Below are 17,327 nucleotides of genomic sequence, written 5' to 3'. Positions count from 1 at the left end.
AATATCCCAGAACGCTCGTACAAACACAACTTTTATAACAATTTAAATTGCGTTCACCATTCCTTTTATTTACATTCTATTATCATACATATGAAAAGCCACTGCAAATATGCATGCAGTAATGTATTTGCCAGAGCATTTGCACAGTTTCGTGAGCTTGGAAGACTTTCTATCCAAGAAAGCAAACTTCCAGCTCTTCAAGGAGTTCATCAACAGGACCCCCTGGAAACTGCCCCAGGGGACAAGGGAGCAGAACAGAGCTGGCACATCGTTAAGTACATTTGCCATAGAGGGCTATTCAAAGAGACCGATATCAAGTGTCAAGTTTCTTGCAATAACAGGAAAACAATATTTAAAAATTTGAAGACAAACAGTCATCACCCAAATAAAATTTTAATTAGTTTAAATTTAAGAGGACAAGCGATTCATTAGGGTTGGGCTGTGCCTGACTAGACAGATGGTGTCAAGATTTCTTTCAACGTTCAGAAGCTGTTGACAGCATGGTTTCTAAAATGCTTTAGGAGTGCTGGCGTATTTTAACCAGTGTGAATATCTGCTGGTAAAGCCCCAGGGGATGTTCCAATAAGCCACCTAAACGCTACCTGTAGGTGCCTAAATCGATACTGGGGAAGTGAATCCACACTTACATACAACTGGCCACTTCAGGTTCCTCCCTCTGACATCAACATCACTAATTGGACTAATTAATGTAGCTTATAGTCTTCTGCCTCCCAAACAGCAAGAGAAATCCAAGCTTCCTGCCTCGCATTCCCAACACACTGGAAGCATCTGTTCTGAAGATGAAAAGTGACATTTGGCTTTTAAGTTCTTTGAAATAATCCACGTGCTCTTCAGAGTGTAAGGACTAATGATTTTTGTCAGTATAAATGTTTGAGGAGCCCGTTCTAGCGAGCTACATTTCTGTTGCATTTTTTTTCTTGGATAAAATGAAAAAGTACCTCCCAAAATACTGTGGGTGCTCAGAACAAAACCCCTTGCAATTGGGGAACGTGGTTTTGGTGGATCTGGTCGAGAAAGAGAAGTTTCAACATGGATCAGCTTCAGGTTAATGTCTTCAAATGCTAACTGGCACTGAACATTTGACTCCGTTTCCCACCTCTTTTCTCAAACAAAAATAAACATTTTTATGCGGCACTTGAGCCAATCCTGTCTAAATAATGTGGCACAGAAGACAGACATTGGCGAGAAAAACGTGCCTAGAATGGTACTGCTAGCTTATCTTATGCTACTGCATGTGCGTTCTGGTAGGAAACACTGCAAATATAGCCCAAGTACTAAGATAATACTTCAATCACAAGGATGGAAGAGTTAGTATACACTAGAAGGTATGACAAAAATAAGCAAGGCAACATTCTTTCTCTGAAATTTAAAAGGGTAATTACTGTGATGCAAAATTATAGACATCTCACCTAAATTGTAATAGCTGCAGATCTGTTCTCCTGAGATGCCTCCCTGTTGTAAACCTGTCTAGATCCTTGATCACAACCACTAATCAGATCAAAGACTTTTCAAAGAATCCAAACTCTACAGGAGTCAAAACCTTCCCTCTGGTCTCTTTCTGCCTAAACTCCTTTCCAATGATGGACATGAAGGGCAGAGACCAGAATACAGAGTGTTGTACCATTCTGTCCTCATAAAATAACTGCTCAAGAACACAAACTTCACCAACTTTGTGATTGCTCTGTCTGGTATCAGATCACAAAATAACAACAAAAAGAAAAAGCAGGATAGTTCTAAACAATTGTTACTTACTAGAAGATTAAGTTGCCTGCATATAGATTAGAAATATGCTGGTCTTTCATAAGGGAAAAGGTTAAAAGGCAGTATACGCCATCACTGGTCAGAGCACATACAATAAACTAAACACATATTAATAAAATAGTACTTCAGGAAAACAAAACACATGAGAGTCTGGTTGATCTGCTCAATAGCACAACTCTCCTTGTGCCTTTTTGAATTGTGAAGCACTTCCATGCAATGCTTGACTAAACTTGATTTTTTATATTCACAGCTGAAGAACCAAACAGTTCCCCTCCGACAAGAACATCCCGCTCCCTGGATTTCGTGCTTCTTAATCTTTTTACTAATATCGCAATTATATTAGTGCTGATGAACAAGAAGTAGAACTGTGTATTCAGTAAGATATCTGGCCGTGCACCAAATTATCTCAGATGTTCAGTCTCCACACAATCTTGAAAAACAAAACTGTTTATATGGCATAATTAAGCACTCAAAGACCAGAACAATCCTGAATAGAAAGCAAACATCAAGTCAATGGGACGCAAGCTGAGTAGATTTGACTGGCAACATCATCCCTCCCTGTCTCGCCCCATCCTCCCTTGTTGTACATGCCCTCAAAGAGAAACAGTGACATAAAAACTTACTGTCCAATGGAGATAATTCAACTGCCACCCTTGCCCACTTACCACCATACCAGCCTTACCATCTTGTCCCTGGTAAATTCTAGATTCTTTAAAATCTTCAAGACATACCAGGCTAATCAAAGAAATAATGGTACAAGCTGGAATTTACCGCGGACAGGCTCAAAACAGCCCTTCTTCATGCAGCCAAAGATGTAACAAATGGGCTCAAGGGGTCAATTTAACACACCATAACACCATTCTTGCATGGTAAGAGTATGTTATTTGCTGCTCTGTACTATTTTGATGTTATCTGATGTTTCTGGAATGGAACACCTGCCCAGATGACTAACGCTGACTCCCACAGTAAATTAGAGAAGACTACACTCAAGATGTTATGCTAGAACAATACGAGGAACAAAGAAGAACAAAATATTTTAATGTCACATTTTAAAGCCAGAAAAATTACACATCCCATTTGTCTCCATCCTCTAGAGACTTCTTTCTAATCATTATTCAATAACGGCTGGTGGTAAAACTCTCTTTTTTTGTTTGTCAAGGACAATTACTGTAATTTCTTTCTCATGTACCACTTTACCAGATGATGGTTGAGATTAACAAAAATGTGAATAGTGTGGTGCGTCTGGCTCCAACAGTAAAAGCAAAGCAGAAGTGAATCACAACCCTTCCGAACACAGAGCCTGAAAAACCAGCAAAAACCCAGCACGAAAATATCTCAAGGATTGACTTCGCTTAATGAAACTATTGTAGCCAATCTACTTAGAGACATGACTGAAAGCATAGTAGTAATCAGAGCAACTACAAAACAATGTACTATCATTGCTAACTGTGTAGCTTGGATCCCACTAGCTCATCTTCCAAATTTCTGTTCGTTACTCGCTCCAAAACAAGTGAGGAAGCTTCATACAACACCTCATTGTGAGGAAAAGAGTTCCTTTGATACAAAGATAAAGGGGAATACTGCACTTCTTTGCCCTCACCTCTCAACCAAGTCTCAAATGGTGGCACATGCAGAATAACATTTTGTCAAAGCACAGTGTGTTCTTTTAACAAAGAGAGCCAGTCATCAACAGAGAGTAGGGCTTTGTACAAGGCCACAATGTCTGGGAATGAGCCAGCTAAATTCCTTTCACCCCTCCAGAAAATAGATTAAAAAATCCCCCCAAAAAAACCCACAACAACAAGCCACAAACTAACAGCAATAACAACCCACAGAGCAATCCAATGCATCTCAGACATCACAATCTGAAATTACATGATAGTCTTACAATAGGGACATAAGAGATAAGATACTGTAACACAGAAGCTCTTCATTAATATACTACATACAGTAGCTTGGAACACGAGATTTTAACAGCCACATCGAAGTGGTTTTTGCAAGCAAGGAGACAGTTCCTGTCAAAAACCCCTACAAATTATTTCAAGTTTTATTCCTTCTAAAGAAGCTTTAGTAGATGCTACGATGGAGTGTTTTTGTCTTCCTGAATGCCAGATATGCTCAGCTAAATGTAAAGAACAGCCCAAAAGTCAGCCCAAGATCTGCTTAGGACACACTTATGACATTCTTGTACACTTTTCCTTTGGGTGTCAGCATCGTGCCCAGCAGTGGACGCTCCACAGCGTTTTGTCAATGGACACTCTCAGGGTGGATTTAGCATCATCTGTCCTTGTCAAAGCCATTACCTGTTTCTTAGGCAAATTTTAAATCCCAAGGTGTGCAGACAAAAATTCAAGTAACTGAATGTCCTTAAGAGTCTGTAGAACACACAAACTTGGAGATGACAGCTTGAAATAAAATCAGTGAGTGTAACTGGTCAAATACAAAGGATAGTTCTCCATGTTCTCATAGCCTGCAGACCACAATGAATGATCAAGTGTGATTCTCCTGCAGGAGCCAGCAAAGGCTTCATTCAGTGGGTTCCCTTCCCACCTACCACAAAAAATCTGCAGGCATCAAACTGAGCTAAGGAGCAAAGCAGCCAACAAACAAATCCACTACCCTCACCTTAACTGTCATTGAGGCATTTATACCACTCCAAATATATTACAAACAAGGTCTAAGTGTTGCTTTTCCAGCCACTTTCATTACTTTTCCCAGCCTCCCTTATTTCTCAGTTTGTGGAACAGCAGGAATTTACAGCAGTCCAACCAGCTGCATTAATATGAAGCACACGTCTAAAATGATGCTTAGGGGAAAAAAATCTGCAGAGAGACCTAAGACTTAAAAACCCCATCTCATAGATGCAGAGGTGGTGTGTGGGAGGTGGAAAGAGGCACTGCTAAATCTGGTACCTTTCCTGTGAATGATGAGCACACCATTCTTTCCAAAAATAGGCTGTAAAGGAAACATGATGCTGGTGACCGTGAAAAGCAAGTCCACTGCTCTGGTTCAGCCGGTCAGCTGGATGTGAACACGTGCCCTCCTCCAAAGCTACTCAAACAGCCATTATTTTACTTTTCTATAAAAATACATGAAATTTATCAGAAATAATGATGACTAAAAAAAAAATTCATCCTCATTTCAAAAGGCTGTTTTATAAATTCCGAGCTAGCAAAAGGAAACAAGCAATACAAATGCAACTCCCAGTATTAACAGAAGTTTCCATCTTCCATATGTTGGTCTGACAACCCTGTGCTACACGCTGTCACAGAGCCATCGCTAACCCCCTGCCCTCACCCTTCACGTTTCTGCTGTGCAAATATGTACTCACGATAGCCTTTCCCCATGCTGTGGGCAAGGAAGAGCATTTAGATGCTAAATCCACTGGCCCAGCACCATCAAACATATCGGACACACTTCAGACAAATTTCTAAGACCGTGATGGGGATGAGAAATAATGGGGAAATCTTTTGTCTGAGGATCAGTGCGAAACACATTCGTATTTACGCCACCTTTCCCGTGACTTTTCTCTTGACCTGGTAGAATTATTTTCTCCAAAGTGGGAAATTAATTCAGCCTCCAGCTCTGTTTGATCTCTGATCTTCCCCTACAAAAATCATTTACATACACTATGTCTATCTGAACTCTGCCAGTTACATCTTGAGGGATTTGTAGGATGAAATATTGCAAGCACAAAATTAGAAGCGATCCAGCCATTAAAACTGACACTAGTAGGGATCTCAAAAGGAGCGTTTGTTCAGATCAACTACACAAAGCATGAGCTAAGTCAGAAGGGGGTTAACCAGACGTCTTAGAGTGTCATTCTAAGATATGCTGGGTGTTAAGTAATAAACTGAAGTGTTCAATGCCACAGTTTAATGTTGTTATTTTTAATTGCCATAAGTACATTCACTAGGCAAAGTAGAAGTGTTTCAAGTGCACATTATCATCTATAAATTCAATCAAAGATGAAATCTACCAAACCGGGGTTTTGGAGAGTTCCAGTGACTGCATTCAATACCATACACGTTTAGAACTAAACCACACATTCCAACACCTTTAAAATATTAACTGATGATAAACTATTAGCTTAATTAGTTATAAATACTTCACATTAGAAGCAATCAGAAGGTGGTAGCCAGTTTTCAATACTAGAACTGATAACAGGTTTTATGGTTTCCTGAAGACACTCACAAAAAATTTGGAAAAGCTCCAGGTCTTTGAAGTGTTCTCTACCCCAGTTCAGTTGCCCTTCTAATTTCCTCCGCCAGGAATATTTTGCATTTCTAGCTGTACAAATAGATTTCTTTAGACGTGATTGTTCCTTGCAACCACTGGCGTCTTCCCTTCTCCAGTCTGAATGAAGACTCGCCCATAGAAACACTGTCTGGATGGATAAGGACACACGTTTCAGGAGCGGTACCCACCCTGACATACTAATTGAATTTTCCACACCACTCCAGGGCTGTGCACACACATTTACACCAGAGCGCATCCTTTGGGCCATAATACCGTCACAGGGAATTAGTGGGAAAAGAAAATCCCTTATCTTCTTTAGATATAATAGCATATAAAGAAAGGATTACATTTCACAATGAAAAGGTACAGCAGAGGTGGGACAAAAAAAAAAGTATATAGCCTTTGCTTTGTCTCATATCCTCAGATGAGGAAGTTAACACCAAATGTTTGGAGGGCAATCAATATGTCCAATACATTGCAGAATTGGGTTCTCTGCCTGCTTCACTCTTGCAAAAATCAGGTTTTTTACAGCACAGCTTTAGCAGCTCACACCTCCAGTTTCCTCACAGGGAATATTTTACAGCAGACAAGCCACTGGCAAAAAAAGAGATTTGTAATCTAAATTTTCAGATGTATCTGAGACAACCAATGTAGCTTTCTCCAGTAACAAATTCCAGTCTCCAGATATGTTACAGAAGCTTTTGAAGCACATGCTTTGAGACAAGTACTTAAAAACCAAAAAATTGTTACCAATAATCCTTATATAGGCCATAGGGACATACCTAACTCAGGTGAGAGCCAGACAGGTTCATGATAGTTTATTGTAGAAAAGATGGGTCATTGCTTCTCTTTAGTTACATGCCAGCAACTTTGAAGTAGTATCAGATATCTGCAGACTACAAACAAAGTTTTATCGATTAACCAATAGATACTTTAGGAAGTTCTATCAGTGGTCAAAACAGCCACCAAAATGGTGCATATCATATGCCACAGCTATCTGCTGATTATCACTAGTCCTCATAGAAACTTCCTTTCTACTAGTAGTAGTAACAGCACTGCCATTAATTAGGTAATCCAAATAAAATCATTCTGCCTTCTACCTCCCTCTCCTTAACCTGCAGGTGTTTTGCTTTCTGTTTTTTTGACACTGGATTGATATTCTGAAAACACAGATTAACCCATTTCTCTACAGAGACGTATTTCCCATACACTTCAGTCCTGATTCATTTTGAAGTTTAGAAACCCCTCATCACTCCAGCACCTCTGTTTGCTGTCGTACCTCTTAAGCATCCCCCTGCAGCGCTTTGCTGAACAGAGGCTGGCAGACCAACACACACTGCAGCACTTTGCCAAAACGTCACTTCAGCACCATCGGCTTCCTTCGCCAGCTAAAATAATCTGCCAGCTATGATGTTTGGTTTTTACAACATCAGCAAATGTCTGATATCACGCACAAATCCCATGGAGATAACGACTTCCAGGTAGGCACTGGATGAACCACATTTGAGCTCCCTATACTTCCAAAGCTCACACACTTCATCTTGGCCAGCAGAGGACAGGAACACTGAAACATGAGAAGATGCTAAGGAGACCATTATTGTAACCCAACAATGTTTGCAATGTTGTAAACCCCACACCTTAAGTTGCCCCAAAACGCCACTATTAAGCCTGTCCAGCTGCCATGGGTTACATACAACTATTTCCCATCCGAAACAGCCGAATCTTTCACCCAACAGCACGTAAGAACAGGAATAGTCGGCATGAATATGAATCATCTGCAGAAGAACTTAAACACATTCCTCTCTGCAAGCAGCACTTTCCTGAATATTTAACATGGGATTGGCAACTATTTAGAGAGCAGGGGAAAGAAAAAAAACAAAAATCTGTTGAATACTGCTCAAAATCCCCCAGATGGATGCACAGCAAAGGGACACTGAGAAACAGAACCAGCCCCACGTTGGCCTGGGACACTTGCGTAACGCAGTGACCACACACACACTGGGGACACAAAGACAGCAGCCTGGAATGTTCTGTGGAGACGTATTAGACTGGTTAGAAATCGGAGTTCAGGGATATAGGAGGTGGAAGAGACACAAGAGGGAGGAAAAAGAGCATAGACTGCAGACAAACATAAATGCAAAAGTCGCTCTCCTGGTAAAAGGATGGGGAGGATCTTTTGTGTTCTGCTACCTGTAGATATTACGAGTATTATCTCATTATCATGACATATGAACAATTCCTAGTGGAGAATGTGTTCACCCTTCTATCAGCTAGCAAACAATTCTTGTTCTTGGAGATCAAGTGAGATTGGCATATTCAGGTTAAGGATGGAGGCACTTTATTCCTCCAAAGTCAAAGCTAAATCTGCGGTTAAGCAAGTGCTAGAAAACAGAAAGCAATATGATGCCACCCAAAAGCTCCTCAACTTAATGTATTCCTAATTACCTGTGGAGGAATTACGGTCAGAAATAGTGAAGGCAGCAGGTACAACCAGAATGTCCATCTGCACTAAAATGTTATCGCACAGCATGGAAACCCTTAGGAAACCGGGAAAACTCACAAGACCTTTACATTAAACTCAAATTTGTTCATGAATTAATGAAGAGCAATAACCTCTGGGATATTTAGATAAGTAACCACATGAGTTTTCTTCCTTTGTGACTCAACTCTTCTGCTTGAGTCACAGATGTCAGTGCATGGAAATGCTTTGACACAGAGAACATGGTCTTTCTTTAAACACTCTTATTTTGCCTTCTGAGAAAAGACATCGTCAACATGCCCCCCAGCAGGAAAGGCATTTTCTCTGCTAACCAGGGAGGCAAAACACAGGATGCTTTACAAAATCCACCCAGCACTTCAACATACACAGGAACTCCAGCACTCCTACCTGGAGTCACCCGTCTTTCACCATCTGCTTTTTCCTGAGTATTGTTATTTTCTGTGCATATTCATCTCTGTCTTACCCAGTCTAATTTTAAATATTTCAAATAGTAGTGTTCAGAGCGAAAGAAAATTAAGCTACTCATGTCCAGAAGTGCAAGCAGAACTTGCACATACCTGTCGAGAAGTGACAGGTGAGATCTTATCATAAAGCAAATGAAAGGTAGAAGAACAACATGGTATTTCCTCGCTGGCTTTGTGACTTCTATGGCCTTCCTATTTATCAACCTGATTTCTGTGGGCATCATTAGCATGTTTCACCAAATAAAATTGCTTGTAAACCTCAGAGTCTGTTTGGGGCACTCTGTGCTGGTTTTACGGTGTTGTTGTGCAGCATCACCAGATGCCAAGCCACATCCATGGGGCTTGCCCATGTGGAAACACCAGAGGAAAACAGAACTGCATTAATGAAACTGCATTACGTGGCCTCAGTTGTAATTGTTGAATTTATTTTGGAAATAAATTACAAATCATTGACTCAAAGCCACTTGCATTGCAATGCAGAGCATTCGTACAGGATCGTAATGCAATTTGACAAGTCTGCTGACATTCATACCTCTGTACAACCTAAACAAATGCTGAGCTTTCCCATCCAAAAACTATGTGCACTGTCACAAGGGGGAGAATTGACTGTGTACATAAAACAGATTGAAAACATTAATTTCACCTGCCTGTGGGTGCCTTATGACTTATAATATATCATATTTTCCTGTTTCAAGAATATGGATTAGCTTTACAGAATTGATTTGTTATGGATGTTTTAATAAAATACAACATCATTAATTCTGAGACCAGTAAGAAAAGCCCTACCAAAATAAATCATTCCAGCTACACTACAATCAAAGACATACGTCAGTTCACTGACAGTCCCATTTGCTTCATGAATTCAAATAAACAGCTAAAATTGCTTTCTCTTAAGAGGGGTCTACTGTGCTTCAGATCCTGAGCTACATGGATCCCCTAATGGGGAATCTCTCTTCTCGTTCTTCCACCCTCAGTCCATCTACATACATGAAGAAAAAGAAACATCACTAATTGCTGCTCAAAATCCTTTCCGGTTTGCAGTAGCCCCTCATACATTATGCATAGATCAAGAAATAAAATGGGGAGGGAAAAGGTAAAACCTATCTCAAACTGGGTGCTGTTCACTTGTTATGATTTAAATAGAAAGTGGAAAGCAAGCATTGTCTAATGGATGTTGTGACTCCCTGAGTAGGCCTTCTCCTATACACCATCTAAAACACTTTGGATCCTTTGAGGAAGGTTTACTGTGTACTAATTATCTGACCAGAACTGTCACTGCTTGGCTCCGCTGTAGAGGGTTGGATCTCTGGCTGCTTGGCAGGCTTGCTGGGGATCTAGATTACACATATTTCATCCAAAACTTATGCATCCTCTACTGTGACCTTGTATTAGAGCCATAAATAGCAAGAAGTAGTTGAGGAGGGCAATTAGATGTTGCTGCACCCCACAGCCTGCCCTGCAGTGCCTACAGAAAAGCACCAACCCCAGAAATTAATGGGGTGAAGGCTATTTCTGCATTTGCCACAACACTTACTAAAGTTTCTTAGCTCATTTCAAGGCTTGACTTTTTCTTTATAATAAGTTCTAAGGGAGATGAATAAACCTGCTTATTTCCCCAAAAGAATAGCAGCTTAAGTCTCATGTAATTCACACTTAGTGTCCTGCTTTCCATTGGGGTCTATCAGCCTTTTGGGACATCAAGTGCCTAACAGCATAACGGGTAATGGGAAAGAGAAAAAACTCCCTAACCTCCTTTCTGAAAACTTAAATTGGATATCTCTGAGCTAAGCTTTTCAAGATTATTCAGCCCATCTACAGACTGCAAAGAAGATGGGGAACAGTGACCCTCCAATGAGCCAAGTACTCTGTGGAGTATACCCAGTGTAAAGATGCCCAGAAAACTAGGAGATGTGCATATGCTATCAAAATGCACCATTTCACCTAAACCAAAATTTTGCCATGATTTCACCTGTTTCTGGAACCTTATTTACAAAAGAGTGCACTAAAAAAAAGTCAATTTAAAAAGTTTCAAACATTTTCCATGTGGCATGTCAATATTATGGCACAGTAGCAAATAGAATATGCAAACCATATCTCCAAAAAATAAAAGGAGACAAAATGCCTGTTTGAGCTTATTCAAGTACTAAGCAAAGCGTTTCTATCACATGCAGGTAGCAAGTGGGTTACTAAAGCAGTGCTGGAGACTTTGTGTTATGCATTTAAACTTCAGTAAAAGCCAAATGTTGGTCTAAAGTTTCTAGTTATTTCCACGTAAGTTTTCTACAGAAGGGTTTCTACACAGATCTCTGCATTTTTAAGATGCAAAATATAAATATTTCACATTCAGCTTTTTTGTTTCTCTTTTTCAAACTACAGCCGATAACTAACACTTGTTTTTTGGGAACACTTGGGAATCTTAGTTTGCAACAAGACAGAGCAGAAATCTTTGAAAGATGAGGTCTCTCTTGCATTTCAAAACAGGCGCTTAATAAAGTAGAAAAGAAACCTCCATTGTGCCACTGAAAGACAAATCTTTAGAGGCGCTTATAAGATTTGAATCCCCCCTCCTAGCAAGATTGCCCAAATCAACAGATAATAGCTGGCTGGAGTACGCTGGGATGCTTGGTATCTTAATCAAAACTGAGTTGCTCTCATTTCATCAAAATTACAAGGTGTTTCATCATGTCTTTATTCTCAGCAGCACATCGTGTCTCATAGAGCTCCTCTGTAACAAGGAGGAAAAAGGCTCCTGTACACTGGTATATGGGATATGGATATATGGTACACTGGTATATGGGATTACAGTAAAGGCTTTTAGTCAAATAATATTTTACATGTGACAAGAAAGACAACCTAATGCCTAAATTGACAGTCTTTCACTTACAGCCTTTTTTCCCTGAAAGCTTGGTAATTAAACCAATGAGCTGTATTACCTGCTCTGTAATCGTATTACCTATCCATACATTATCTGCCACTGCAATTTTAGGTTTGTGTTTGCAGTGCTATTTACTATAAATGTGTTAAACTAAGAGGCACTCTAGAAAGAAAAAGGATTTAGCACATATAGATACTAAAAAACAATCCATAGAGATCATATCGATCCTAAGGATGGTCAGGACAAGCCCTGATACTCTTAACTTTAGCAAGATCTACAGCACAGAATATCTGTCTAAATACATCTTTGCATGGTACCCAAAACACCTTGAGGTTTCAGCTTGACTGGGGGTTTTGGTGCTGGAATGGTACGTTAATCACCATAAAAATCATAGAACTTACCAACAGATTTATTCTTGAGATGTTAGAGAACTAAATGACGTTAATTTAGTGAGGTTAAGAACTTCAATTAGTTAATTACCTATCTGAAAATAATAAACTTTATAATCCACATTTTGTTCTCAGGCAATATTATACACTAGATATTTACTAGCTAGTACCTGTTAGTACTATCTGGATCTATAAGCTCATGCTGAGCTGAAAATAGAATATTCAAAGGATTTCACGGCTTTCTTAACTTAGGAAAAACCTTATTCATTTCTACAGTAAATGTAATTATCATTAATTTTGACTTTTTTTCCCTTGATTAATTTAGAAGCACACTCACACTGTACACAGAAATAAAACATGCACAGAATAAATCTAGAACAAATGTTTTAGCTGTATAACCCAGTGCCTCTAGTTTGTCTCCTCTTAATGGAGAGAAGAAAGCATGAAAAAGAGAAGCAACTTCTTTTCTGCTTCCAGGAAGAGTCCCAGTGACTCCAAATAACAGTGTTATTATGGGTGGATTTTGAAATTAGGCTCAAATTTACAACTTGTTCATAAAGAGCTAAACCATTTTGAATAGGCTCTATGCTCAACACCAGCGTGCATCGGAAGCAATTGTTGAGCAATGGTGTCAATGCATGAAAGAACTTCTGTAATCTGAATAATCTTACGCATTGTTTCACACAGGTGAGCAGATCAGTAGCAGCAGATCCCAGGCTGAGCACCGGTTTTTGAGGGGCTTGCAGATGTGTTTGGAAACAGCCAATTGTATGGATTGCACAGCCCCTGATTCTGGAATTGATGGCAAATCAGCAAACTCCTCCACTTGCACGGGGGCTGAGTTCATAGCAGTTCACAGAACAATTCAGGTTGGCAGGGACCCCAGGAGGGCACTGATTGCTACATTCAGTTGAGGATTTGGACTCACTCATACAGGTCCATGTGAACTGGAAGAAATTATTTCTCACAAGTCTAGAAGCCAACTAAAATAACAGATTAATGGCTAATACCTTGTAGTCTTCTGTGGAAAAAACAGCCTGTAATCGTGCTACTATTCACTTTTATGGATAAGCTTCATTTGCAATCCCTTGTCAAATCCCATGACTTGCTTACACTGTGCATCTTGCACATGGGAGACACAGACATTTGGTTTAGGACAATCCCAAATAGACATCTATAGGAAATATAATCTGCCAAAGGCATTGCCAGCCATGCTTGAACTCAAGGAATTGCTGGTTGTGCTCTCCCAGTTTAGACTAGAAATATCATAGCCTTAAGAGACATAACCTTACAGAGATAAAATATACAAAATTACATTGGCATTTTGATTGTGTGCCTGCTTGGCACCTTATTTCAGAAAAACTCACCCTATTTCCTACAAGGAATGTGTGTCCCACTGGATTCTGAATGCGCACACCTGGTCCCCAGCCAACTGTTGGTTTACCCAGAAAACCCACGAAAAATCAATCTCAATCTGCACAGGAATGCAAAAATATGAGGCTGTAGAATATCTTTACGTGACTGAATTTTGATGTACTCTGCTAGGAGCCATAGATACTGATCAGCTAGATGGCCACACTGCATAGATGACTGAGAATCTCAGTCTAAAAATACCAGTATCAAGAATCAAATGAATGGTTTGGCATATCTGAAGAACAAAGCATCCGCTCAGAATAATGATGCTATTTATAGGGCTCTGGAATAATATGCATGTATGTTATGGATGTTCTTTAATTTCACAGATGTGGTTCTATTCTGTTGCAGACATCATGACTCACATTAAAGCTTTACAATATACGGAAAAGAATTAAATGAAAGCCAGCAGATATTTGCTTCACACTTTAAAATAAGGATCTATGTGCATATATTAATATAAAAAGTATTAGGTATGGTAAGTACTAAAGTAGGTAATCGCATATTACAGCAATGGTGACCCTTAGGACATGGAGTTTGAACAGCTACAAACTGAAAAAAATATCAACAGCATAAAACTATGAAAGAGCTTTAGCAGAAACCAGGTATACAGACTATTGTGGCCACATGATACTGGCATATCCCTTGGCATTTTATTAGATACTCGATTCTGTATATCTTCAACATGGCTTTTACAATGGGCCACAGCCACATCAAATGCAACATTTTACTTATAGCTGAAGAAAAAGAGGACTAAAAAGCCCCTCAGGAAAATTCTTTGAAACAGAACAAAACCGCTTGCGAGGCGTTTTCAAGACCAATCTGCCCCAGTGGCCTGAATGCCCACCACAATGGAATATTCCTTTTCCTCTCAAACTAAAGCATCAATAGGATTTGTCAGACAGACAGGAATACACTCCAACAACAGACAAAGATGACTTTCTGAGGACTTAATTTAATAGCTCTTCTGGGCATTAACTGGAAATAAGATACACCTTAGAACTTGTTCACACTGAACGCATATGGCATGCATATTTTTTTGTGCAAATACTAATATCCTTCATAATCCTATTTTTTTCTAACCATTCTATGTTCACAGAGAAAACAACACAAAAGCAGGTTGTTTCTTCTGGGTTAATTTTGTCTCCAAACAACACTATATGCATTTCATAAAGCATCTTTCCCACCAGCTGTCTGGGGACACTTTTCTTCTAGTGTAAGTAGAAGAAGATGACCACAGTGCACCAGCAACAAAACTCTTGGTATTGTGCAAATACTTGATGTTCACCTTGGTGCTGAAATGGCGATATCTACAGGATGTTTTATATGCTGAGCTAGAGCAAATTTAATCCCAAGAGTTCAGAATAGTTTGGAGACATTTGTGAGTTCATGGAAGATAGCAGCTCTCCAGCTAGATCTTGACGTTAAATGCAATGTAGTAATATCTAACCAGTCAGTGGACTGCTACATGATTGCTTCTGCTCTTCATCTGCAGAAGATACGATAGTGCTGTTAAACCTGAGATTCTTTGTTTGACCCTGCAGCTCTTGCGGGCTGCTTTTCAATCCTGAGTTCTTTGGAAAAACAGTTGTCTTTCCCGTTCAACTGTACAGAGATCCTACAACTGCCCCCCAGTCAGAGGCTGCTGAGCTCAGAATCACCACTAGATCACATTTCAAACTGTGATCCAAATTTGCAAAGACTTTTCAGAACAGTAAGTCCCATGCCCAGTCTTACTCAAGGTCCCAGATCATGCAGGTCACTCAAAAGTTATAAACAAAATACATTTTCTTTGCTCTCTGTTTAGTGCAACACAGAGCATCCTGTGCTCATACCGCTGACAAAGACAAAAGACAACGCTCCATCTGCCCGCACCACTCAGAGAGGCCACTCATCGTTCACTTCTCCTGGAAAAGACTAAATAAACACACCTGTTTGGCCAGCGGATCCTTCTTGACCAAGCCGGTGGCTGCAGCAATGTTCCCTGCTCCTTCCACCGTCTTCTGGGCCACTGCCGTCACTCCTGTCACCACTGCTCCCCCAACATTGGACACTTGCTCTTTGGTCTTCTCAGCCACTGAGGAGAAGCAGAAGATGGAAAAACACATTATGGTTCTTCAGAGAATCATATCTACCACTGACAGCTCAATACCATGAAGAGCCATAAGGTCGTTGCACATTGTGTACCCCAAGTAGATCTTAAGAAATGAGACTGTCCATCTGATAACACTGGAGTAGCAGAAGCAAAAATAAGCTTATTTGTGGCTCAACTTCTTTCACGTGAAAGACATTTGACATTTTAATTCACGTCTACCTTTACTTTAGGGAACAAAATTCATTACTTAGGAGCTCTTATTATGTCGAACTCACTGTGTAACGTACAAAAACTGCATTCAATATATCCTAGTGTGGAAGTGCATTTCAATTAGTCCAAACACTTCCATGTTACATGGCACGCAAGATTATTTTTTTACATTAGACTCAAAAGCCATTGATTATTGTTTTATTTTTTAAAAATACACTTGAGCTACTGTGGTTCAACCAGAGAATTTCCAATTCCAACAACCTCAATTTCAATTTCCAACAACCTTTCATCTGGCTCTCTGAGGTTTTTGCCCCTACTACTGATGTGTCCATCCATAACATACTAATCTGCTGAATGAATGCTGAAGACGCCGAAGCAACCTGGATTAATAACTCACTTCAAAGCTCCAGGGAAACAGCAACTCATTTAGCCCACATACACCAGCAGCAGTTGCCATTCTACTTTTCCGAATATTACTGGGCTCTTTCTGCTCATTCATCCCAAGGGCTCTTTCTGGCAGCAGCTTGCACTAGAGTGAAACCACTCTAACAAAAGAGATGGAGTGACTTCATGCCTTAAAGTTAAATGTCTAGATTTTCAGAAAACAAAAAAACCAACCAGACAGAAAACCCAACACATTTACTCATCTAAACAAGGGACTGTTCTTCAAAGCCATCCAGCATACAGTTTTGTAATTCTAATCCAGCCCAAATCCTACCTGATCCATGGAATGTATTCGTAGCTCTATTTGTACCCTTTATGGCCATGCTTTCAGAGACTTTTTGAGGCAGGTTTTCTATGGATAAATTAGATTGTTTTAATTCCTTACATAAAGAGCATCATCTGTCCATATCACAGGGCACACAGCACAGATTGCTGTGATTGACATCAAATAACAACTACTAGGGAAAAGCTAGAAAAGTAAACCGTGTGCCTGATATGTGATTTTTATTAAAGACCCAAATAATAATTATCTGCTGACTGAAACCAGAGGCAGTCTGTTTAACACTCATTTTAACTGGAGTGAAAAATCAGTAACCAATTGGGTATTATCCCTATTATGACTAAAACCAGGAGCTTCCATTACAGAGCAGGACAACAGCCTGTATGTTGTCTGAAACTCGGAAGTGAAAAACGATCTGTTCTAAAGATCTTCCAACATGCTAATATGATACAAATTAATGAGAAATTTCACTGTATTGCTCCTCCAGTACTCTACTGCCGTGCTTTTTCCAGAAAAAAAAAAAAAATTAAATATATATATATATATATATATAAAATCAAATGTGGGTTTTGCTGAAAAGCAAATGTTGCCCTCAGGCAGGTTTGACATAACACTAGCAAGTGCGGGGAGAAATCT

At 39.7% G+C, this 17,327-nt stretch overlaps 1 protein-coding gene across 2 annotated transcripts in view; it reads right to left on the bottom strand.

Moving 5' to 3' along the window:
• SNCA (synuclein alpha) overlaps positions 1–17,327 on the bottom strand; it is a gene marked incomplete at both ends in the record, with an annotated part of 48,024 nt that overhangs the window by 18,903 nt on the left and 11,794 nt on the right. For both annotated transcript variants that reach the window (XM_080344348.1, XM_080344349.1), the window contains one exon: positions 15,597–15,739. In XM_080344348.1, the coding sequence (XP_080200474.1) occupies positions 15,597–15,739 (143 nt within the window). The remainder of the gene's footprint in view (positions 1–15,596; positions 15,740–17,327) is intronic.

This window comes from Nesoenas mayeri (assembly GCF_963082525.1).
Source record: "Nesoenas mayeri genome assembly, chromosome: 4".
Taxonomy (NCBI): Eukaryota; Metazoa; Chordata; class Aves; order Columbiformes; family Columbidae; genus Nesoenas; species Nesoenas mayeri.
The sequence above is the reverse complement of the archived record's forward strand: the minus strand, read 5'-3'. Positions and strand labels throughout refer to the sequence as shown.